Below are 25,958 nucleotides of genomic sequence, written 5' to 3' on the forward strand. Positions count from 1 at the left end.
ATAATTTTGTGTGATCTGTAAATTTTGCATCTGAGTGTTCACCCATTTTTCCAGATCGTATATATTAAATACTGGTTTCTTGTATCATAATGTTCGGTGTATCAGGCTGTTAGCCTTTTGCCATGTTGAAAATTGGCTATTTATTCCCGCTTTGTTTGCTGTCTTAGTCAATACTTTACATCTCAATCCATAATTATTTTATTTCCTTAGTATCCTCCTGTGAGGGGCCTCAAAGAGTTTTTTTGAGAATATAAATAGATTTTGGCAACCAGCTCATCTTTAGCCACTGTTTTGTTGACACCAACAACGAATTCTAGAAAAGCAGAGGGACGATTTTCCTTTACACAGAAATACTGGCTTTAAAAAAAAAATTCTTAATCAGACAAATTCTTGTTATTTAATTATTCTCAGTATGTAAAAACATTTCAAATATTTATGCAATGGTTTCTGTTTTTGTAAACAAAGACAAGATGGAAAAGTGTTCAGGCTTAAAATGTAATATTGAACACTTAGACACATTAAGTCATATAATAATATATAGAGAAACAACTGAATTCAATTTATAAGCAAATAACATACCTAGTCCTGTTCCCACTGAAATCAGTGGCCCAATTCCCAGACTTTAATGGGAGATAAGAACAGATTCATATATATGCGGTCTCCCATAGTCCTTACAGAAGGACTATAGATTGGATTCTAATTCTGTAAACACAATACATTTAAACATTTGTTCTAGTCAAAACCAAAGTTATGGCAGATTTTATTTTAAATAAAATACCACAAAGAATAGAAAACCTCAACTGCATTTTGTATGCGATGCTTGTATCTCATCCAGTATATTTCTGATGGATTCTACACAGACCTCTCCTCTGTGATTTTTCATGCAAGCCTGCTTCCATATTTCTTCAAAGTTTTGATCTGAAATGCTCACTCCAATGTTACGGAGAATTCGTGCAATCTGTAAAGTAATATGTGATGGAATTAATTTTGGTCAGCATTTACTTTAATTAATATAGGGGCTGATCTTGCATCCATTATTTACATGAGGAATCTTAATTTGTCTAGGAGTGAATTTCGCCATTAATGAAGACTACAGACCAAGTCCTGGTGTGTTTAAGCAAGCCAACTCCAATTAAAGTTAATGTGAGTTTTATCTAAGGAAGGGCTAAGGACTGCAAGATTTGGCCCTAAATGTATACACTAGGTTAATGCAATTTAAAGGTTCAGAAAGCAAGCACACAGAGTTCAGGAAATTTATAAGTTAAGGTTTCCAAAGAAGCCTAATAAAACCATGCTACTAATACATTACCTTTTATTCTTTACATTTATCAACATAAATATTATATTAAACTCTACATTTAACAAGGAAAACATGTCTTGAAAATGCTATGAGCCAGATCCTCAGGTTGTGTACATCAGCATAGCAAGGCTGATTTCAATGAAGCTACCCCAGTTTACACCAAGATTGATTTTACACCAATGTAATGGAACAGAGGATCAAGCCCCTTAGGGGTTTTTTTTTTAAGTTTCTCACATACATATTTACTCTGCGTAACAGATTACATCAAGCTGTGGTGCTGTAGTACTTGCCTAACAGGTACAGCAGACTGTGGGTGGAATATTGCCATTCCATACACATTTGTTCTTTTTCACTGCTTGTCTTTATTTTAGTATATTTTATTTTGTGCATATTTGTTTCACATTTTTTCTGATCTTTACTATTAATTCAGGGATTTCTCCCCTAATCTTTGTTCAGCCAAGAACTGGCTGGAAGGCAGCTGCACCAGACAGAGTTACTTCTTTATGGATATTGTTGTTCATTCCGGTGGCTTTTTGGTATACCCTCCACCATTTAATGAGTGGTGGAGTTTCCAGTTTAGTTGCCAACCACCCAACCTTTGTACTAGCTTGTGATGAATTTGGACTAACAAAGACAATGATTTATGGCACAAGGTGTGTTGACAGCACCACAAGTTTCAATAGCTAACACTGTGCTAGAAGCCCTGCACAAGCTCTGCTATCTAGGATCAACTGTATCAGATAACTTATCTCCAGATAAGAAGCTTAATTCTTCCATAAAAAAGGCAGCCACCACATTAGGTCAACTAACCAAGCATGTGTGGGATAACAGGAAACTAACACTGAATGCCAAGGTCCACCAACATGCATTCTGAGCATGCTGCTGTATGGTAGTGAGATTTGGACACTACCTAGAGCAGCCATAAAATAAGGTTAAATACCTTTGATACCTGCTGTCTTTGCCATATTCTAAATATCAAGTGGGAAATCAAGTTTCTGACACCAACATCCTTGAGAAAGCAAAATTCCCAAGTCTAATGACAACTCTCAAACATAGATGTCTCCATCGGCTTGGTCATCTGCACTGGATGAATGATAGATGCATTCCAAATAATCTCCTGTATGGAGAACTTGTGGATCCTCCAAGGCCATTGGGCCAACCTAGGCCCAGTTTCAAGGACATTTACAAGAGGGACTTAAACTCTCAACATGGATGCTGCAAGCTAGCAAGATGCAGCTAGCAACAGGCCACACTGAAGGGCTGCACTGCACGAGGCAGTCAAAGTGGCTGCAGAGAGGTGAAGAGGAAAGCACAGCAGGCCTCAAATACTAGTCATTTGCTGGGTTCATCCTCTGGCCCTGCGACTTATACCAGCACTATATGTGGCAAGGACTGTCATTCAAGAATTGGACTTTTTAGTCAATCATGATGCTGCAGCATGGCGCATAGTAACTCAACTACTTCGGTGCTTTGGTATGCCATTGTCTTTCTCGATAGACAGCTGCCATATTATTAATTCACATTAATCTGCCCACATTAATCTCTAAAACACAACTGGATCAGCATTGCCAACCTCCTCCAATCCACTGGGTCACTTACAAATGAAAGGGTTTTATAAATCCATAGCACCAGATACTAAGCAAAGTAAACCCCTGTAGCTCCATCAACACTAATGACGCAATTCCGACTTACACTAGCTAAAAATCCAGCTCATAGTTTGTACATAATCCTAAATGAATATTAAATAATTCATGAATTTTATGTCCACAACATTTTTACTTTTAATTGCACCCTTTATTGATAAAAACAGACTAAATCTTATTTTTCTTACAATCCCATAGAAGTCAATGGGATAAAGATGAACAATATTTGGCCTGCTAAATCTTTAACCTTTAACATTCATAGCTTCCTACACTAAAAACAATACTATAATGCCATTTAAGTATACTGTTCTAGGACACTTTTATCAACACCCCCATAGGGATTATAAAACATTCTGAGCCCCATTAACCAAGTTTAAAACTACCACATGTACCTCTATACTGGGTCATTATGTAGCCTCAGCATTTCATTTTCAAAAGGCATAGTATAAAAAATTATAAAAATTAAATGTGAAAAAATATATGAACAGATATAAAATACTCACCTGACAAATTCACAAATCATCAAGGGTCAATTTATCTGACTCAACTACCACATTCACAGTCTCTTTTATGCATGTTTATTGTCCAAACTTAGGTCAAATCAACAAAAACACAATTCCTCAACTCACCCTGGGATGTAGTTCATAAGAGATTTTCCTTCTGTACTTCTCAGGGACTTCTGCCTCCTGTCCCCGGGACTCTGGTAGTCCTAATTCTCCCAGGCAGGCTCCCTATTCCCAAGGAGGAGGCAGTGAGAGCCCTCTCTGCCTCTTTCCTGACTAGCCCTCAGCTCACCATCAAGGCTCCCCCTCACCTCTCATCAAGGCTCCTCTCCCTTCTCTTTAAGCTCTGGTGCCCCCTTTTAAAGCTCAAAGTATTACCCTGTGACACTCCCTCACAGCCTTTTGTCTCCCTCTTTTCCCTCTTCCTTTAAAAAAAAAGCCCACTCAGGACTGGCCTCACTCTCTCGTTGTATCAGGGCCCATTCAAATTGCCTGCATTCTCCACCATGTGTAACAAGGCAGGGCTTTTCCCCCGCATGTGAAGGACTCACTGCCACACCCACAGTCTCTTTTATGCGGTTTTATTGACCAAACTTAGGTCAAATCAACAAAAACACAATTCCTCAACTCACCCTGGGCTATAGCTTCCAGTGATTTCCCCCCTTTAGTTCCCAGGTTCATTCTGCCTCCCCTCTCAGGGGACTCTGGCCATCTTCCTTCTCCTGTTTCCCTGCCTCCCAACCCAGGAGATTCTGGCAGCCCTAACTCTCCAGAAATTCATATTCCCAGGGAGCAGGCAGTGACAGCCCCATGCTACTCTGCCCCTTTCCCGATTGGCAGTCAGCCTGACTCACCCAGCTACTCCCTCACCAGGTCTCTCTAAGCCCGGGTGCCCTCTTTTAAAGCTCAACAGGGGTCAGCTGAACCAACGGTCACAGGTGCATTTGCCCTGCTCACTCTTAAAGAGCCAGTGTCACCCTGTGACATCTTCCCATCTTGAAAACCATCCCAGCCACAATATCTGCTCACCTACCCTTTACTGTGATGGTCAAGTTGATATTGAATAAGTGAACAACATGTTATTTGCCAGTCAAATTAAACTCATTCACTCTAAGGGCCTGATTTGTAGCCCAATGAAAAGACTCTCATTGACTCCAAAGGGCACTGGAACAGGCTCTGATTCAGGACAGCACTAAAGCACATGCTTACATCCCACTGTGTTCAATAAAGTTAAACATGTGCTTAAGAGCTTTCCTGAATAGGAATGCTTTCTTGAATTGGGGCGTAGTGAGAACAATTTTTCAGTATAGTCTTAACCTATGCTGTTTTATGGTTAATAATCCTGTGTCTGCTTTGATTTCTTGTAATGAAGGCTGGAATTGAGGGTCATATTGTGTAACTGACTATTAGGCAAACTCCTCATTGATTTCAATAGGGCTTTTTGCTCAAAAACAGATGGCATGATACAGTCCCAGGTTTTTAAATTATAATTTCATTAGCCATTGCATGTTTGAGAAAAATCAATTCTCAATATCAAAATAAATTAAAAATTAAACAGAATTATTGAAATATGCAATGCACTGCATGAGTACAGGATGATTTAACACTATTGCTGTCTACTATGTTCTGCATAAACTGGATAGTCTATAATGGAGTTTGACATTTCAGACCACATTATAACTTCAAAGAATAGTTTTGTCTAATGCATGATAAGTATAATGGGCTTATCAATGAAGCATAAATTCTATTTGCTGTTTGCTATATTCTGTGCACATGGATTTCCTGCTTCAGACAGATTATAAAATGTTAATACGCTCATGTGCAAGTCATTCTGAGGAATTCTGACAAGGCATCTTTTATATCTGAGGCCTCTAATTAGCAGTATACCTTACTGTAAAGTACCTAACCATGCTCCAAGTGCACTTTCAGGCATGACTGAATACTTTATATAATAAAATGACCAAGGGAGGGAAGGAGGTTATCGAGTCCCCTTTTCTAATTTTAGATTTGAATTTTATGTTTTGAGTTAGTATTATCTTAGAACTTTAATAGGCATCTGTTTAAAGTAATAAAATCAGCTCTTAATTTGTAACATTGCTGGCATTAGAAAATACAAGAAAAGTAGTATTCAGTAATAAAACAGTGAAACAGTACCAGATATTATAGAAGGAATAATGGAAGATACAGAAGTCATTGATAAATTAGATTTTCACACTGAAATGTTTGTTTCAGTGTTAGTCTGTATCCAAAAAAAAAGAAGTAAAATAGAGGCAAAAAGAGACAACAAATTTTTTTTATGAAGTTTTGAGTGAGCTAAAGCTCACTTCTTGAGAATGGAACTTCATTTCATGCATCCAAGAAGTGAGCTTTAGCTCAGCTCAAGCTCAAAAAAAAAAAATTTGTTAGTCTTTAAGGTGCCACAAGTACTCCTGTTTTTTTTTAAATGTTTGTGTGTGTGTGTGAGAGAGGGATGGGAGTCCTGCCAGAATTAATGATTTTCTCTCTTTTCTCATTGCCAGGACAAAAATGTAAATTAAGAAATGTCTGTTCCTTCATACCCTTTGCATTAAATGTGAGGAATTCATTAAAAATGCTGACACATATTGATATATTTTCAAAAATAACCAGCCTATTCCGATCATTTGGTTTTATAAAACACATACAACATATCCTATCACAACCAGTTCCTGTCCCATTCCTCTGCAGGTGCAAGAGACCCAAAACACAGCTGAACTGCCTCAATTCTATTATAATAGGGGGTGGCGGGGCTCTAAGGGTATGTCTACACTGCAGTCATACACCCACAGCTGACCTGTGTCAGCTGACCTGGGTTTGCAGGGCTTGGGCTAGGGAGCTATTTAATTGTGGTGTAGATGTTTAGGTTTGGGCTGAAGCCCGGGCTCTGGGAGCCCACATTGGGGAAGAGTCCCAAAGCTTGTGCTCCAGCCCAAGCCCAAATGTCTACACTGCAAATAAGCAGCCTCTTAGACCAAGCCCCACGAATCTGAATCAGCTGACACAGGCCAGCTGCAGGTCTGGAGGGGGAGGGATAGCTCAGTGGTTTGAGCATTGGCCTGCTAAACCCAGGGTTGTGAGTTCAATCCTTAAGGAGGCCACTTAGGGATCTGGGGCAAAAATTGGTCCTGCTAGTGAAGGCAGGGGGCTGGACTTGATGACCTTTCAAGGTCCCTTCCAGTTCTAGGAGATTGGTATATCTCCAATTATAAAAAAAAAAAAAAAAAAAAGGTGTTCAATTGCAGTGTAGACATGCCCTGAAGTTCTAGATATGAGAATTGTGCAACCACTGCGCCATTCTGCGACATCTTTCTCCACAGCAGCATAGACAGGGTGATTTGGGATGGGGCCAGGCCAGTAGATCTATGACTATGTGGATAATCTGGTTTAAACCTCCACAAAGGGGAAGGAGTGCAGCAGTGCAGACATTATTGCCTCCATGGACAATAGCACCAGCTATGCCAGTGTTCCATGCCTGGGGGAAACTGTCCCCCCATCACTCACAGAGACTGCCTATTAATGTGGGCTTTGCAAAAAAGTTTAGAATTTGGCCCTCTGTGAGTAATGGGTGACATCTAGCAAAATCATAAAACTACCTGAAGTAAACTTAGGTGCCAGCGTAATTAGGATATTTGTCATTTGACAAATGTTTTAGGGTGATATAAATGTGATAAAGTTCTTATCATTTATATAATAGGATGCCAAGGTAACAAAGTACTTGACATGCTGATTTTTCTTCTGTTATAGCAATGACATATGCTCAAATGAGATGTATAAGGGGTAAACATTTGAGAGCAGTATTTGTGTAATGGGAGCAAGTGCATCAGCAATCAAAGCTCACAACTTCAAGGAAGAAATCCTGCCATATTTCTGTCTAAAATCAGCTAAAAGAGTAGAGCCAGTCAGAGTAGAACTATCATTCTATAATTGCACTATAAAAATGCTTTTGTATGAATTACATTCAGGTGAAAAGGGCAACAAACTTAAAGGGACTTCCAGAGACATAATAAATTAAATCTGGATTAACAGTATTGCACCTTAATTGCAGCACCCTGAAAAGTAGAGGGAAACTTTGGGGGTCACAATAGGGGAGGGAGGAAAGGAATAAGGTAAATGAGCTGATGGTGTCAAATTTGCAGATGAACTGCAGGAGTCCATGTGGAGTTCTTCTTGCAAAAAAACTTCAGGACCAGACTTCAAAGAGAAACTGCTGAGCTTCAGTTCATCTGCAAATTTGACACCATCAGCTCAGGATTAAACAAAGACTGTGAATGGCTTGCCAACTACAAAACCAGTTTCTCCTTTCTTGGTTTTCACACCTCAGCTGCTAAAAGAGGGCCTCATCCTTCCTGATTGAACTAACCTCATTATCTCTAGCCTGCTTCTTGCTTGCTTATATATACCTGCCCCTGGAAATTCCACTACATGCATCCGACGAAGTGGGTATTCACCCACGAAAGCTCATGCTCCAAAACGTCTGTTAGTCTATAAGGTGCCACAAGACTTTTTGTTGCTTTTACAGATCCAGACTAACACGGCTACCCCTCTGATACTTGGCTTATGTAGCAACATGCTCTCTCACTTCCACCTTCATCTACAGACACCACCACCACCACCAAGCGACTGAAATGCTGATCAAAGGGGAGAGCCTGACTGAAAAGTAACCAGCCGGCCTGTGGTGAGAAGCATCTAAGGACACTGAAAGTGTTAAGGTCAGCTTAGAATGCATTTTGCTTTTATTTCATTTGACCAAATCTGACTTGGTCTTTGACTTATAATCACTTAAAATCTACCTCTATAGTTAATAAATCTGTTTGTTTATTCTACCTGAAGCAGTGCATTTGGTTTGCAATGTGTCAGAGACTCCCCTTGGGAGAACAAGCCTGGTACATATCAATTTCTTTGTTAAATTGATTAACTTAAATAAGCTTGCAGCATCCAGCGGCCATAACTGGACACTGCAAGATGGAGGTTCCTAGGGTCGTGTTTGGGACTGGAGATATTGGCTAGTGTCATTTGCTTGCAAGTAGCTGGGAGCAGCTTACATGCCAAAGGCTGTACGTGAACAGCCCAGGAGTTGGGGTTCGCACAGCATAGTAGAGTAAGGCTGGTTCCCAGAGTCAAGGATTGGAGAGGCCTAGTAGATCACTGGTCCAGATAACACCAGAGGGAAACGTCACAAACACACACTACAGCTTCATCTGACTTGTCTTGGAGTGATCCAGTTCTACTCATTTTGGGAGATATGCTGGCTGGCTCCAGGCTCATCATGGCCAGGCAGACTTCCCACCCTCAGGTGACCACAGTACCACTAATGGAACCCAAGTGAATCTGCCACATAGTTGATTCTCTCCCAACCTCTGCTTCCTCTTCTCCCTTTTTCCCCTATAACCCCTCTTTCAGCTAGATTTTTTGTTCTGGCAGCTGCAGATAGAAGCGCCATGTTCGGTAGCAGAAGAGTTTACACCTTTATCCAGCTGCAGGGTGAATCTGAAGAGTTGACTAGACAATCTGAGTCCATTTTCCTCCATGGCCAGTGTGACTCTGGCAGACCAGGCACCAGCTCATGCCAAGGCCCCTCGGCCTCAACAGAACATTGGCCAATACATAGCTAGAAAACAGTCTGGCTCACCTATGTGTTAATATTGTTAAAATAGAGGTTATATTTATAAGAATGTGTTTAGTGTTTAGGCTTTGTGAAATGCTTGTAGGATGCTGCATATAGTAATCTCACTTATAATATCTGTACCCCATATTATAAGGTTATCTAGTGTTTGCATTGTAAACCTCTGTAACTATGTAACTCACCAAACATGAAAGAATGTAAATGTAATGTAAAATGCTGTGTTACAGCGATAGAATCAAGGAGTTCCATCTATTTAGCTTAACAAAGAGAAGGTTAAGGGGTGACTTGATTGTAATCTACAAATACCTACATGGGGAACAAATATTTAATAATGGGCTCTTCAGTCTAGCAGAGGAAGGCATAACATGATCCAATGGCTGGAAGTTGAAGCTAGACAAATTCAGACTGGAAGTAAGGTGTAAATTTTTAACAGTCAGAGTAATTAATCATTGGAACACTTTCCCAAGGATCACAGTGGATTCTCCATCACAGAAATTTTTGAAATCAAGACTGAATGTTTTTTCTAAAATATATGCTCTAGGAATAATTTTTAGGAAGTTCTGTGGCCCATGTTACACACGGGGTCAGACTATATCAGGGGTCAGCAACCTTTCAGAAGTGGTGTGCTGAGTCTTCATTTATTCACTCTAATTTAAGGTTTCACGTGCCAGTAATACATTTTAACGTTTTTAGAAGGTCTCTTTCTATAAGTCTATAATATATAACTAAACTATTGTTGTATGTAAAATAAATAAGGTTTTTAAAATGTTTAAGAAGCTTCATTTAAAATTAAATTAAAATGCAGAGGACCCCAGACCAGTATCCAGGACCCAGGCAGTGAGAGTGCCACTGAAAATCAGCTCGCATGCCACATTCGGCACACGTGCCATAGGTTGCCTACCTCTGGACTAGATTATCACAATTTACTCTTCTGGCCTTGGAATCTATGAAATGGGTGCCTTAGCAGTGAATTTCTTTGCCTTCACATGTTTGGATCTCTTAAGATTAACTTTAGGTTCTGAATTTTCTGGGTTCATAATGCTTGTTTTTGTAATAATTAAAACATTCTTATGATTTTTTCATCCTTAAATTATTGGTATGTACTATTAATAACAATATCAATTTAACCTAATTTTCTGTCTGGGAATATTAATATTGGGCACTTGTAAAATGCCAAATATTTCATCCACAGATCTCAGTGCTTTACAATTAACCCCATTTTACAGATAGCAAAACTGAGGTACAGAAAGGTAACATGACTCACCAAATTTCAAAATAAGTCAATCATAAATCTGGGAATTTAACCCATGTCTTTTGACTTTCAGTGTGGTGCCCTAACTGCTCGACCACATAACCTCCCAGACCCATTATGCAGGTGTACCATTGGTATCTAGAGAAAATCTTCAGAAGCAAGGTACAGTACCTCTGCCTTTGGTCTTGTCTTAAAAAAATCTTTTTCATACACTCCTTTCTGGCTGAAGACAGATGGACATAATAATGCATAAGCATTGGCTTCATCACCATAATTAGTTCTGTCACTGATGCGGCGAATACGAGGGGCAGGAATGTCTGAACGAATGGTTGGAATGCCGTATAATGGGTAACCTGTAGAAAAATAATCAATACGTAACATAAATAAATGAAAGAACTATGCTTGCAGCAGTAGCTCACACAGAAATAGCAGTTGTGTCATACAGTATTCCCCAAAACTAGGGAAGGGTGAACTACTTTAGATAAAATAAGAACTGACCTGAAATTCTGCCTGAAACTCAAGTCAAATCTTTTTTTTAAATGGGGTTTTAAAAAAGTGATTATTTAATTTTCCTCCCATCCAGTTTTTACTTTCTTCTACACTTCATGGTTTCAGCTACAACCAGAAGCATAAATATTTAAATGCTGTAAGGAAGGTTATTGTTGCTTTATTTCCAACCAAGCCAAAAACAGGATTTTATTAGAAATATCATAAAAAAAACTGGTTCTTCTGAGACTTTCAGTATAACTTCTAGACCAAAGAGTTTTGATTAACATCCAAACTTTTGGGTTCTTATCCTAAATGAACCTCCAAACCTTAATCTTAAGCATCTGAATCAAATTTGGTTTAATACTGTTGGATAAATTAGATTTAGGTAGTGGGCTATTCTATGTAATTAGCACATTTGCCAATACTTTCTAAAATTGCTTCTGATTTTGTCTTCACTAGCATTCACTGTACTTACAAGTTGCAGGGAGACCTCCTACAGTTGCATTGTACTGAGAAGAAGTTGTGCGATAATCAGCAAATACACGATCTGTTGGTCTTGTAAGAGTTTTTGGTGTCTTTTCTGAGGTTCCAGGTTCCTTTGGTACAAGATCTTCATCTTTTAAGAGTGATCCATTGTTTATTTTGGTTTCTGCATCTTCAGGTAGGGAAGGCTCAGAACCATCTGGCTTTTTCCCTATAAAATGTGAAGGTTATAAAATAGCCAAAATTATTAGATGCACACAACATAGTAAATATTTTTAGTAGTAAAAACAGTGACTTAAACCTACATTATTATTGAGTAAAAAAGATTTAATATATAGATTACACATTTTCAAATGGTTCTGAGAGATTTTTAATCTCTCCTGCTTTATGGGATACATTTGCATAGAAAAATAAACTCTTCACAAAAGAAAAAGCACTACTGTTCTGACTGAGATTTGCACCTAATAGGCTCTAATATTAACCCAACTTTAAAAAGTACTTATGATAAAATCAGAATCCCTGGACTTTTAAAATCTCCAGTGGATCACTTCAAGGAAAAATAAAAACAAAACTTTCTCCAAGGATTTCTCCAGATTGCAAAGAGAGAGAGAGATCTTTGGTGCAACCAGCTTAAATAGTAAAGTGCACGTATAAGAAAAAAGAAAATAAAAAGGTGTTACTTCTCATGTCTGGCAGATTAAAATTCAGTTATTGTAATTTACCTTGTTACAGCACAATGAGGCAGTGGTGGTCATGGAACTATTTTCTTCTGTAGAGGTTCTTATACTGCATTTATCATCATAGTTTCTGAGCACCATCCAACAGAGCATTAAGCAACATGACTACACATTTGTCACATATTATTTGTTCTCTCATGTTGGTTATGGCTCCCTGATTCTTTGCTCCAGCACAGCTTAGAGCCATGGTTCTCAACCAGGGGTACATGTACACCTGGGGGTACACAGAGGTCTTCGGGGGTACATCAACTCATCTAGATATTTGTTTTACAACAGGCTACATAGAAAGCACTAGCAAAGTCAGTACAAACTAAAATTTCATACAGACAATGACTTGTTTATACTGCTCTATATACTATACACTGAAATGTAAGTACAATATTTATATTTCAATTGACTTATTTTAAAAATGAGAAAGTGAGCAATTTTTCAGTAATACTGTGGCTGTGACACTTTTGTATTTTATGTCTGATTTTGTAAACAATTAGTTTTTAGGTGAGGTGAAACTTGGGGGTACACAAGACAAATCAGACTCCTGAAAGGAGTACAGTAGTTTGGAAAGGTTGAGAGCTACAGGCTTAGAGCAATCTGAGGGCTGTACAGAACACATGCCATATGAGGGCAGCTGAAGTGCATTGTATAGGACACTCTGACTCCTTCTACACCACACCACCACTCTCTTTCTGTCCCTGTGTTGACCAGAGACAGCAAAGCGGAAGAGGATGAGCCATCTACACTGGGGAACTCCCAAGTAGGCGCCTGTGGGTAGTTTGTGCTCTTTTTACTCTGCTCAGGTAATATAAACGGAGCGGAATGGACTGGAGAATCTAATATTTAAAGGACACATTGCCAGCTACCGTAATTTCAGAAAAATTTATCCAGAGCTCAATGTTCAAATGGAAACATTACAGATGAATCCAGGTTTTTGCTAGCAAAAGCTAACTTTTAACATTTTTCTCTAGTCATTTCTTTTTTGTTTTCCAATCTAACTCCCTTCCCAAACTTTAGCAAACGGGCTTGGTAATTCCCAGTGGGGAATCCATTCATCCAGCACACAGATCAGAGCAGCCTCTTTGTAGCCATACTCCACAATGTACTGGGGGCCTGGAAGCATTTGCATGGGCTTCCAATTTCTATGCCTCCTGTGCAATATGTGTTCTGCCAGGGCCTTTTCCAGTGGCTGAGGAACAGACAGGATTATCCCGTAAGTGCTTTCTAGTACTAAATCACATACCTTTTGTAATTATGTTTTTTTCAAATTCTTCAATAGACATTTTGTCTTTCCAGTTAAGAAAGTTTACAAACTCCAGATAGTCAATCAAACCATCTTTATCCAAATCACAGTAATCAAATAAAGCATTCAACAGTTCCTCATCTAGATCGAGATTTAGCTGAAAACAAGACTTCCTCAGTTCTTCTTTGTCTATCTTCCCATCACCGTTCTGTGACAAATAACACACAACAGTTATCATCACAAACACTGCATAACAGGTGTTCAAACTATGGCCCATGGTCCAGATACAGACAATAGGTCATAAATATGTAGCCAATCATATCATTTAAGAATATTCAAATTGCAGAATCTTGGAATCATAGACATGTATGATTGGGGAGGGACCACAAGAGGTGATCAAGTTGAGCCCCCTGTGCTGAGGTAGGACTGATAAAAACCTAGCCCATCCAAGACAAGTGTTTGTCCAAACTGTTCTTAAAAACCTCCAAAGATGGGGATTCCACAACCTCCCTTGGAAACCTATGCCAGAACTTAACTACCCTCAAAGTTAGTTTTTCCTAATAACTAACTTAAATCTCGCTTGCTGAAGATTAAGTCCATTACTTCTTGTCCTACCAGTGGACATGGAAAACAATTCAATCACCATCTTCTTTATAACAGCCCTTAACATATTTAAAGACTGTCATCAGGTCCCCCTCAGTCTTCTTTTCCTCAGACTAAACATGCCAAGTTTTTTTAACCTGTCTTTATAGGTCAGGTTTCCTAAGCCTTTTATCATTTTTGTTCTTTTCCTCTCAACTCTCTCCAATTTAGCCACATCATTCCCAAAGACAGAATCCAAAAATCCAGAGCAGTTTGGGAACTCACAACCTGAATTCACAAGCATCAATGAAATAACTTTTTACTTAGATAATAAGGGAACTTGAAATTAAGAGCTAATGTCAATGTAATGGTGTAGTGTGACAAGATGAGAGTCTAATAATAAATGCTGAGGCAAAGATAAGACTTCTTTTCAAATAAGGTGTCAATCCGGAGTGAACACTATAGTTAAGGTTCCACAGGGAATTCCAATATAACTCCCATGTTTTTTTCTCTTGGACCTAAAATTTTTCAAGCTCGGTCTCTGAAGAAGTAAAATTTGGAGAAAAGTTTGAGGAAAATCATTCAAACATTTTTGAAATTTGAAAGACTGACAAAAATATACTTTTCTAGCTTAAAAAAAGTTAAGATTACTTCTGCTCACTGATTTCCTTTGCTTGCTGATATCTTAAAAACAATGAAACAACAAAATTTCAAATCTGGCATGTAGCTAGTCTCTTAGCTAAGCTTGAAAACAAATATATTAAAATATTTATTTGGTTGAGAAATTGCTTCTGAATATGTCCAAGGTTTCCAGTCATGTCACGGTTTCCAGTAAAACCTTCCAGTTACAAACAGCCTAGTAGCCCAGGCAAGGAGTGGAGCTGTTTTCAGGATGTTGTGATAATTTGGATATAGAGGAACTGCAGTTGTGTCAGTGAAATATGCATAGCATTTCCTTTCAGCAAAGAGCCTTAACATCAGGAAGTGGAGAAAATCATAGCTTCACAAAATATCATAGATCCTATGATTTTAGAGTTACTCCGGTAGAAGCAAACTATAATTGGGGGTAGAAGCAAACTATAATTGGGGGTGCAGGAGACGGAAAGACAGGAGGGGCAGACAGGGGAGGTACTGAGACTGGGTGCGGGGCCAGCCAGCTCCAGGCTGGAAAGAAGGGTCTTGGGGACTCCTACTTTCTCCAGCGCCTGTTCCATCCCTCCGGATCCTGCTCTTTACTCCTCGGCCCAAACCAGGGCCCACTAGTCCTGTTCTTACCTCCGCTCCCCACCCCCTGGCATGCACAAGTTTACACACCAGCAGAGCCACCATAATATTTCCATTACAGGGGATTTAGCCCCTCCTGCCCCACCCTAGTTCTGCCACCTGCACCACTCTACAAATTTTGTTCAAATTCTACAATATTATGCAGCTCTCCTTTCTGCACACACCCATTCACCAAACTACTCTGCCCCTACTAACACTATTAGTTGTGAATGGTTGTTGCAGTAGTTAGGTGTGCTGGCAGATAGTAGTTTGGGAAAATGGTTGCTGGAAGGCTAGTATCCTTAGTTGAGACCGAGTGTGACACATGGCTAGAAAGGGTTAAACATCCTGCAAAATAAATAACCCTCAGAAGACATGTGGGGAGATAATGTTTGTGTTTTTGTGTATTTAAATATATATGAGCAGGGTCAACAGTGAAATCAACAATCCCTGTTTATGGTGTATTCTGATAGTTCAGAGATCAAAAGAACATCCTAGCATTTAAATGAATTGTAAACACGGGATATCTCTGTATTCATCTCTCTTTGAAATGTACTATGAATGGTGAAGGAACAAGCAAATTGCCTTATGTTAATTCGTATAGCTAAGTACCGGTGATGGACCTCCTTCAAAGTCATCCTAATTTCCTTTTGTTCCCCAAGGAACTCCAACTTGTCGAAGAACATAACATTGTATAAAAGATCCTTGGATCCTGATTCTGTCATCTCAGATCTGCTTAAACTTCATCGGGGGGAGTTTAAGTTGCAAGACTGAGGTCCCAGCTATGCTGGTATGCCCTGAATAGGATATTTGGACATTGGACTATAACCTATGAACTATTTCTGAAAGAACTCTTTGCAACTACAAAGCTCACCATCTCTGCTATGAATCTGAACCTCAATGAATTGAATGCATGTCTGTATGTATAATGATCTTTTAACCATACTCTCTCTCTTTTGTTTTTTAATAAATATTAGTTTAGTTAATAAGAATTGGCTGTTGCGTGTATTTGTGTAAGATCTGAAATATTCAGTAACTTGGGAGATAGTGTGTCCGATCCTTTGGGATTGGTAGAACCTTTTCTTTTATATGATGAAATAAAATTTTCAGGAATCTTCATCTTATTTGATTTAGGTACCCGGATGGAGGCCTGAGGCTGGATCACTTTAAGAGAACTGTGTTGTTTGGACTTCTGAGTAACAAGTGAGGTAATAAAGCAGCTGTTTTATGCTGGCCTGGTAAATCTAAGTATTGGAATATCCACCAGCTTTTTAGGGATTGTCTACCCCATTCTTTGCAGTTTACCCTAATTGAGTGACCTCAGCTGGCCCCCACTGGGACCCCGGTCACACAGAGTTATGGCTGTGGTATGTGATTTGTGGTGTATGGTAGTTTTGTTAGTAGTAAGGTGTATACCTGTGGGTGCAGGAGCAGAGAGCAGGTACTGTTAGGTGGCTTAACTTTTCATTACCTCACTCTTGTAATGTAAGGTATGTTATATGTGCAGCAACCTTAATTAAGTTTGTGTGTATTCATTTTCTCTGGGTTGTTTTTTTTTTCAAATCAAAAGTAGAGGTAGATTAGGTACTTTGCTTGGGAGTGAGGGACACTGGGTGTTGGTAGAAGCATAGCTGATGCTGATGAAGTGGAGGCAATGTTGCCCAGTGGATACAGCGCTGGACTGAGACGTAGGAGACCTAGGTTTTATTCCTGATGCTTCCACTGGCCTGCTGCAACACCTTGGCAAGTCACTTTGCTGCTCTGTGCCTCTGTTTCTCTAACTTTGAAATAGGAATAATGATCCTTAACTCATTTGTAAAGCGCTTTGAGATCTATTGACAAAAACTGATATAGGAATTATTATCATCATCCTTTTTAGATTTTCTGTATATAAAATTTTCATGTCCTCAGCTGCATGTGAAATATTATGTCAGCAGCTGCATATAAAACCTTCTCCGCCGTAGAATAAAATCTGCCAGAAAAGTGTAGCTGTTGCCAGAGATGTGTCCTATGCAGAAGATATGTTAAAAATAGAGAAGATTTTGCCATAAGATTTTATATGTTAGCTGCCCGAAGTTTTTCTTTATGATGAATAATGACAAAAATTGTTTTAACTACCCATTGTATAAGATTTACTGAAAATTCAGCTTTCTAGTATGTTTGTGTGTTATATAATATTATTTTAAAGATACACAATAACAAAAAAGTGAGATTTCCCCAGATAAATTACAGCCAGAGTCAATTTCAAACAGATTCTATTCAAAATGTCTGAAAAGAAACAAAATCTAAATTACACAGAAAATGCAAAGGGCATAAAACTAATGTGAAAGCTTCACAGGAAGATCACCTACAAGTACAGAAAAACAGAAATGTACGCTCTATTTTAATACCGTTTCAGATTGCAACATCAACTTTAGAGTTGCAACCAACACTTCTGCAATAAAACCTACATGCCATGCCACACCATTGTCTATAGAGTGCACAGTAGAAAGGTTTGTCTGTCATGTTGTCCTATCATATTTTCAACTTATATTTAATTCTTTTATTACTATTCTATATATACTCATGCACATATCTATAACCTTGGAAAGTTAATATGTATCACACACACATATGCACACAAATTATGTGTACGTAAATTTGTATTCTCTCAGAACACTGACCTTGTCGTAATGCCTGAATGCTTCTAGTAATGTGCCAAAATTGTGGTAGTTAGCTTTCTTCAAATTCTGTCGAATTGCAGTGAAGACAGCTCGCTCTCTGTCTTTACCACGGAGGAACTCACTTGGAACCCGATTGTGAAGAAGATCACCAACTCCTACAAAATAAATAAACTCCTGTTTAGTTACACATTTACAGTAAGCTAAAATTTTCAAAAATGGATTCTAATTTTTGGGGCCTCTGCTGAGGTATGCTCAACTTGAGACTCCAAGGGCCTGGTTTTCAGAGTTGCTGAGCACCAACAATTCTGTTTGACTCATATAATTGCAAATGGGAATACAGCTGGCCCTCAAGATGCTCTCCTTATTTACATGTGGTCCATGCCATGAAAAGGTTTGTATATTCCTGAACTAGACTCTCACAACTCTATCCAGAACCTCCAAAAATACCTAAAAAAAAAAATATGAGCATTACATGATGCACTGAAAGTTAATAGATTCAGGATAAGTTGCACAAATGGGGAACATGAATTGCCAGTGTCAAGGGACATCTACTATGGATGCCCTATCTCCAGCCCATTCTGTTCCAAAGGGGCAAAAATATTATTAAGAACTATGGAAAATTGAACACAGTATTCCAGGTGAGGATGCAACATTAATTTCTATAATGGCACCATAATATTTTCTGTATTATTCTCCATCCCATTCCTTAGGCATCCTAGCATTTGTTTGCTTTCTTGACCACTGCTGAACATGGAGCAGAGGTCTTCAATGAACTGTCCACAGTGATACTCAAGTCATTTTCCTAAGTTGATAGAGAAATTTAGAATCCATTATAATGTATGAGTTGTTCAAATTATCCCTTCAAATATCCATCACTTTCCATTTGCTAAGACTGAATTTCATCTGCCATTGTGTTGCCCTGTAATTTAGCTTGTTTAGATCCCTCTGAAGCTCCTCACAATACAAACACACTACGAACACTTATGCACTTGACTTCAATGGACTACTCAAGGTAGTAAAGTTAAGCTTGTGATTAAGTGTTTGCAAAACTGGGGCCAATATTCTCTGGCCTTGACTATTCTAAATAATTCAGTGTTATTTGAAAATGTTGCCACCTCAGTGTTCATCCCCATTCCAGATTATTAATAAATATATTAAGTATGGAATTTAGAAGCACCTTGCTGTTAACTTTTTGCCATGATAAAAATTGTTTTCTCTCTCTTAGCCATTTTCTGATCCATGACAATATCTTACCCCTCACACCATGACAACTTAGTTTCTTTAATAAACTCTCCTGAGGGACTTTGCCAAAGGCCTTTTGAAAATCCAAATAAACTATGTTAACCAGTTCTCCTTTTTTTCCACTGTTTTATTAACATGTTCAAAGAATTCTAATACATTAGTGAGGCACAATTTTCCTTTGCAGAAGCTGCACTCTCCTTTGCTCACCACTTCTTTTCCTTCCTTCCACTCTCACATCATGATCTTCTTTGCATTTCATAATTCTATTTTAAATTATCATTTCAACCAATTATCAGGTACAGAAGTAAAGCTTATAGGTCTGTAAACTGTTGTATAATCTCTAGCACCCCTTTAAATTATAGATATGACATTTGCTACCCTCCAGTTCTCCAGCAGTGTAGCTACTTTTAATCAGAGTGCATATTTTTGCTAGCAGCTCAGAAACTCATTCTTTATTTACTTCAAAACTCTTAGATGTATACCATCTGGGGCTTGTTGCTTTTCAATTTATCTATCTCATCCAGCACCTCTTCTTTTTACCCCTTGATTAGTAATAATACCTCATTTTTATTACCAGAAAAAAAAAAGCACGTCCAAGGTAGGAATCTCTCCTACATCTTCTGGGGTGGAGACTGATGAACAGAAATCCATTACTTTTTAGCAATGTTCTTATTTTTCTTAATTGCTTCCTTAATTGCTCCATGGGTGATCCAAAGGATCCACCAATTCTTTTGCTAGCTGCCTGTCTCTGGTACACTTAAAGAATGTCTTAATTTTTTTTCACATATTCAACTATTTTCTTGTCAAATTCCTCCTAATTTCCTTCTTACATATAACTTGCTGTAGCTCATGCTCCTTTTTGTTGGTTTCACTTGGGCTGGATTTCCATTTTCTGAAGGATGTTTATTTGTGTCGAGCAACCTTTTGAACCTTGTCGTTTAGCCATACCTTCTGATTTCCTGGTTTCCTTTCTGCTTCCCTTTTGTTTAGACTGAGATATGCATGCTTTCTGAGACTATTATTATTTATTTAAGTAGCATCCACCTCAAATCTAAGGATTCACTTCTGACTCTAGGGTCTTTTTTATTAATGCCTGAAATCCCTTTCTAAAATTTAGTGTCGCTAAGCCTTTCTCATGGTAGTTTTTTAACTGCGTAAAAGATCTTAGAAAATCACTGCATTACAAAGCTTGTAGTTATCACTTCAAAATAATCCTACTAACTAAAAAAGTTTTTAAACAGGCCACTGGTATATTTACCGAACTCATCAGGACGAAGAAACATTCCAAATGTATGGTCTGGTGGAACATTCATAGTTTCTGCTATGCTGTCAATGAGAAGAAGTGTGCTAGTTAAGTGTGTTATTACTGACCAAAATGCATGCTACATTCTACCTGTGAAAAATTAATCTATCATCTCTCTACCCATACTATAACCAAAGAATAAGGAAAGCTCCATTCAACAGACTTCACCTGAAACTTGTTCATTGGTACTTTTTTACATGAATCAAAGCTGCCACTACTGATGATTCCTTTCTTTTACAAACCTTGTTTTAGTGTAAAATACCAACTGTCAAAAATACTGTATAGCAGACTTTTAATGTCTTTGAATTTGATGTTTATATTTCCTGAGAGAAAAAGTCTTGTGACCCAAACAAGTTATTTTTCTATTTTTCAGACAAAAGGAATGCAAGTGAAAAGTCTTTTTAGTGTATCTGTCAAATAACACTTTATATCTATGTTGAATCTGATCTCTAGTCAAAATAACACCTACAATTAAACAATTATCAACTAGAGAAAGGATATTCATCACGTGACAGATAAGATTTTCAAATTTTTTCTGATTTTTGCAATTCTGCAACAGAAGCCAAGACAACATCCATCTGGAAAATGTGACCATATTTTATTAACTAAAACCAACAATTATTGATGATACTAAATATTTATTTGTTTAGGATTTTTTAACATAAATAGCTGCTTCAACATATTCCTTAAAAATGTAAAAACAAATCAATATTCTTCTTTAACTCTTAGTTTAACAGCTATATATTTATCATATGAACCACAAATCTCCATCATAAACAAGAAAGGTACCTATGTTCCCCTTCCACATATGGGAGCACAATAATCAACAGCCCCAAGGTATTTGATGTATATCTATTTGGCTGCATCCTCTCCCTCTCACCTTTTCTGCATTAGTGGTGGAATATGGGTAGAGTAAGAGGAGGTCTACAAAAACAAGTGGAGACCGAGAATTCCTGGTGCCAACCCTGCAAAACCCCAGGCAGCTGCATGGACAGTCTTTACATTCCTTCAGGTCCCTCCAGAAATAACAACACAGCGGCTCCAGGCCATGCTGCCATTAGCTGAATGTTCAAGTGAACCATTCTGTAACCCCTACAATGGGGCTTGGAGAGTTTAAGAGTAGTTAATGGTGCTTCAAGCAGCATCAACTCAGTGGATTTTAATCCCTGGTAGAGAAGAACATGCTGCTAAACAATTTGCCCTCAACTCCTCCATTGCCTGGCCACACAACCTTTTCCCATGCAGACAGTCAGCTGGGTTTTATATGGAGGGAAAATGGGAATATTGGTGATGCAAACAGATCATCAAAACTAGTGTCAGTGGAGGTACTAACAAGCAGTTAACTCACCTTCTCATCCCTGCATTTACAGACTAGGAATGTCAGTTTCCTCAAACTTTAGAAGCTCAGGCAAGGCTGCAGAAGCCAGACATATCAGACACCACCACACATAGGAAGTGGCACACACTAATCTGAAATACATTTATTTTTAAGATACACATTTAGACCCCAATTCAGCAAAACACTTAAGCCTATGTTTAAAGTTAAGTGCGTGTTTTAGGGCCTTAATTTCTCAAATCAGCCTGAATCAGGGCCTAAATTTTTTAAAAGTCCCTTAAAAAGAGGGATAGTAAATTTCTGTAGAGCATTGTTCAAATGAGCTCCAAATGAGATGGATTTAGGCCTTTTTAGATTAATATTGTATATATTCTATACAGACAAAAGAGGAAGTGTTTTTGCAGGTACTGACACCTATTTACTTTTTCAATTCAGTGAAAAATCATTGATCATTTAAAGTGAAATTCACCCTTCTCTCCTCTTCCTCCCATGTACAAATCCCAATTAACCTGGCTTTTTGTGGAGAATTTTGGGATTTGGGGAGGCATGGAATCCAGCTCCAAACCTATCAACAGGAGGCAAGGCTGCAATGCAGCCCCCCAGCGACCATTATTAAAGCCTAATGGATTAAATAAAAGCTGCATTCCCATAAATGCAAATCTTTTAGCCCCATCCTAGGTCTTCCACCAATTACTCATACCAGTTTCTTTAGGGCTGGTGAAAAGCCCCTCTCTCCAGCATATAGGGGTGCAGTGGCACCCATGCCCAGCCACAAAACCAGTTTTCCCTAGCCCCACAATGGGGCAATAGAGGGCTTGAGAATGCTGAGAGCCTTGCACAGGGTCTGAATAATTCCATCCTTAGAAAATCTCTCTTCACTTACGGATCAAGGACTTTTCCAAGCTGAGGCTGAAACTTTTCCTTGAAATCATCACTTCTTTTGGACACTATTTTTGCTGCTTTCTTTCTACAAAATTGGAAAATAATTGTCAGATATGGTTGCTAAATGATGGCATTATAATTTGAAGGAAATAGAAATAAGAAATAAGAATGCACTCCACAACCTACAACCTTCCTGTTTTGAAAACAAAGATTTATTTGGTTTGTATTTAGAAACCTATTTTTAATGTATATTTTCATAGTACTTTTTCCCAACTTTTAAAATATATTAACATTTAGAGTTAATTTGCAAATGGGAGAGCAGCAGGGGCATCCATAACATGTCTCATTTGCCCTTCCAAAATCCCACACTGGCATAAATCAGTTATTTGTGCACCTAAGTGAAAATCTTTCTCCACGAGCTACAAAACAAGAGAATAGCAGCTCAGCATCTTCTACTCATCATGCTAGTTGGAGAAGACACCAGGGTCACAGAACCATGCCCTCCACAAAAGAGTAGAAGCCTATGTATGGGTAGGCAAAATTTCTTAGCTATAATGAATTTCCAGGGGGAAAAAATAAAGGAATTTTGCATGTGATTCATTGCAGATGTAAAACTACATTCAATCATAAAGACCTGGCTTGGCAAATCAGGCCCCCAATCTATTACTATCCATTCTAACTTACAATTGGAGATTGTAAAGCCAGCGTAAAGATTTGGATACATTTCGTCCATCATTAAAGTGAGGTGTTTCTTTTCCATAAACATGATATTTGTTGAATGTTGATGGCTCATATTTCCTGTTTATTGCTTCCCCTGTGGAAGCAAATGTTTTCCTTTACTCTGTGTGAAATACATTGACTGGGAAAATATACTGGAATAAATATCTTTCCTCCTGCAATTCTATGAAAAAAACAACAACAAAACCTTTGAAATTCTGATTTCATCTGGTTTATTGCACCTCTCTTCAATCTGCTTTTGAAAGAACCTCATCTGATATTTTCAGGAAAACATTTTCCACTGCTTGCTTTACATTAAAAGTTTCATCTGGCTATATTATAGCATACAAATTCTATATAATCCATCAAGATTGATGGGGATAGTTGACATTTATTGTTTTTAAAAGTACATACATTCCGTCTGAATGGGACAGATTCTCTCTTGTGCTGTTGACTTTTTATGCTGCTCTGGTGGTGTAGAGAGGTTGTAAAGGGGATGAAAACAGATCCCAGTGAATACTTCCAACAGCAAAGTGGTACTAGAATGGCTCTCTGCTATCCCCATCACAACCTCCAACATAGAGGTAAACAGAGTGCGTGCCATTACAAACTAGCACAATTTAAACCTGGCCCCTGGCTGGAGCCAGAATATGGGAAGTGCAAATGTGTCTGTATGGAAATAGAGAATCTTGCTTTGCACTTTTATCCCTCTCCACCTCCCTACATATGTCATTTATCTTCTTAGACAGTGCCTGTGCCTTCTTATATGTTTGGCCAGCATCTAGGAAAATGTGGATGCCAGTGGAATACAAAACATTATTTATTCTATCTGCTTTATACACAGGTAAAAGCTCAGAGCATAAATCACAGAATTGGGAACAGAACCCAGATGTCCCGACTCGTAATCTCCTTTTCTAAGCTCTAATACTTGCTCATTATGACCCAAAATTAAAGGAACTAGTTTTACAAATTTATTTTGTTGTCTTATTTGTACATATATATTAGTATCTCCATGACAGAATCCCCTTCCCAAAAATGATTTTTCAAAAGTACTGTAACTTTTTAGCTTCATATTAATTTATAGCTGAATGAATAAATATGGTATGTTATGTGTTGTAAAGCATCAAAAAGCTATAACTAGCTTTATACATATTTAGACTTTTTGTATTACTGATCACCAGCCCTTGATCTTACTCACCTACATTGTAATCATTGTGTGTCACAACATACAACTCGTGTCCTTCTTTTGCTTCATTATCCACTACCTCAAAGGTTTTTGGTGGATTTATAAGCTCTCCACCAGGTGTGTCTGCAAAGTGAACAAATACTAATCAATATGGTAATAAAATCTCTTTTAAAAGTTCAATATGCAGGAAAAGTCTTATTTTAACAGTATCTTACTGGAATGAATACTTTGGCAATATAATATTTACTATCAAAGTTTCAGTCAGGCTGCTTTCCATCAACACAGCCATGATGAAATGGGATGGGGGAGAGCTGCAGGGGGCTGAGATGGGACTTCAAGGTCCTAGGCCTCTATATCAGAGGTTCTCAACCTGTGGTCCGCGGACCACAAGCTCAATTCAGATAGTAAGGTGCACGCCTGGGCTGTTGCACACGAGAGAATGAAGGGCCACCCACCAAATTAGTGGAGCTCCAGGGCTGCGGCTGCTGGGGAGACATGGCCCTCCTTCCCAGCATCAGCTCTGTGGCTGCATTGGCGGGGGAGAGACCCCCTCCTTCCCAGCCCCAGTTTGGGGGCTGCCGCAGCAGGGGAGAGAGGGAGAGACCCCCCACCTTCCCAGCCCCAGCTCAGGGGCTGCTGCGCCAGCGGGAGAGAGGGCACATCCATCGCATTAGAAAGGTAAGACTACTGATATTAAAAAAGGAGTTGTGTGCTTTTATTTGTACAACAAAAACCGTTAATTATTATTAAGGTTTTTTTATATAGTGCTTTTATCCAAAGCACTTTACAATAGTTAGCTAATGGTACAAACAACATTTGGAAAGATCATTAAGTGATCTGCAAGACCCTCAGCAATTTTCAAGTGGCCCACGAAAAAAAAACTTTGAGAACCACTGCGCTATATGATCAACCCTGGCCTCTAGTGGATCCCTGAAATCTGCACCAATCTCAGAAAATCTAAGTTTAGGGAGGGACAGAAATCCCTATCCTTCCTGTGTGTTCTTGATGTTTGAGTATTTTAGTTAATACATTTTTATTACTTATATGCTCTTTTTTGTAATTAGCAGTTGTAATTAGTATTTCTTTTCTACTACACAGGAATTGTTTTAAAGAATAATGCTTATTATTTATGTAACTTTCTGAATCCCATGTTAAATGATAAATTACCATGTATTCAACAGCAATACGTTTTAACACTAAGTGTGTTACCTCTGATGGTTGTTGTTCCAAAAGTGGTGGCAGTCACATCCATGCCTTTAGGTAACATTGAAGTTTGATCATATGACCTCCCCAGAGGTGCTTGGCGATTTCTTAAATACAGGGCTTCTTTTCTCTCTTCAATTTTTTGTTGAAACCGAGTTTTTCTAGGTGGATTTGTCAAGAAGCCAGCCTGAAGAAATCACACATAGTATGAGTGGCAGAGACACAGCATAATCTCTCTAATTCAGAACCAAAAAAAAAATTGTCTCTCCCCACTGCTCAGCAAAGATTTAATAGTAGGA

General features: G+C 38.5%; 1 protein-coding gene across 2 annotated transcripts in view; it reads right to left on the reverse strand.

The window, feature by feature from the left end:
- Nucleotides 1-378: 378 nt before the first annotated feature.
- EFHB (EF-hand domain family member B) overlaps nt 379-25,958 on the reverse strand; it is a 29,524-nt gene continuing 3,944 nt past the window's right edge. For both annotated transcript variants that reach the window (XM_039525196.1, XM_039525195.1), the window contains exons 4-13: nt 25,666-25,846; nt 24,469-24,579; nt 23,238-23,367; nt 22,555-22,638; nt 20,291-20,358; nt 17,791-17,945; nt 13,283-13,490; nt 11,304-11,522; nt 10,511-10,692; nt 379-958 (exon numbers count right to left, since the gene is read on the reverse strand). In XM_039525196.1, coding sequence (XP_039381130.1) covers nt 797-958; nt 10,511-10,692; nt 11,304-11,522; nt 13,283-13,490; nt 17,791-17,945; nt 20,291-20,358; nt 22,555-22,638; nt 23,238-23,367; nt 24,469-24,579; nt 25,666-25,846 — 1,500 coding nt within the window. In that variant the 3' untranslated portion in view covers nt 379-796. The remainder of the gene's footprint in view (nt 959-10,510; nt 10,693-11,303; nt 11,523-13,282; nt 13,491-17,790; nt 17,946-20,290; nt 20,359-22,554; nt 22,639-23,237; nt 23,368-24,468; nt 24,580-25,665; nt 25,847-25,958) is intronic.

Source organism: Mauremys reevesii, linkage group 2 (genome assembly GCF_016161935.1).
Source record: "Mauremys reevesii isolate NIE-2019 linkage group 2, ASM1616193v1, whole genome shotgun sequence".
Taxonomy (NCBI): domain Eukaryota; kingdom Metazoa; phylum Chordata; order Testudines; family Geoemydidae; genus Mauremys; species Mauremys reevesii.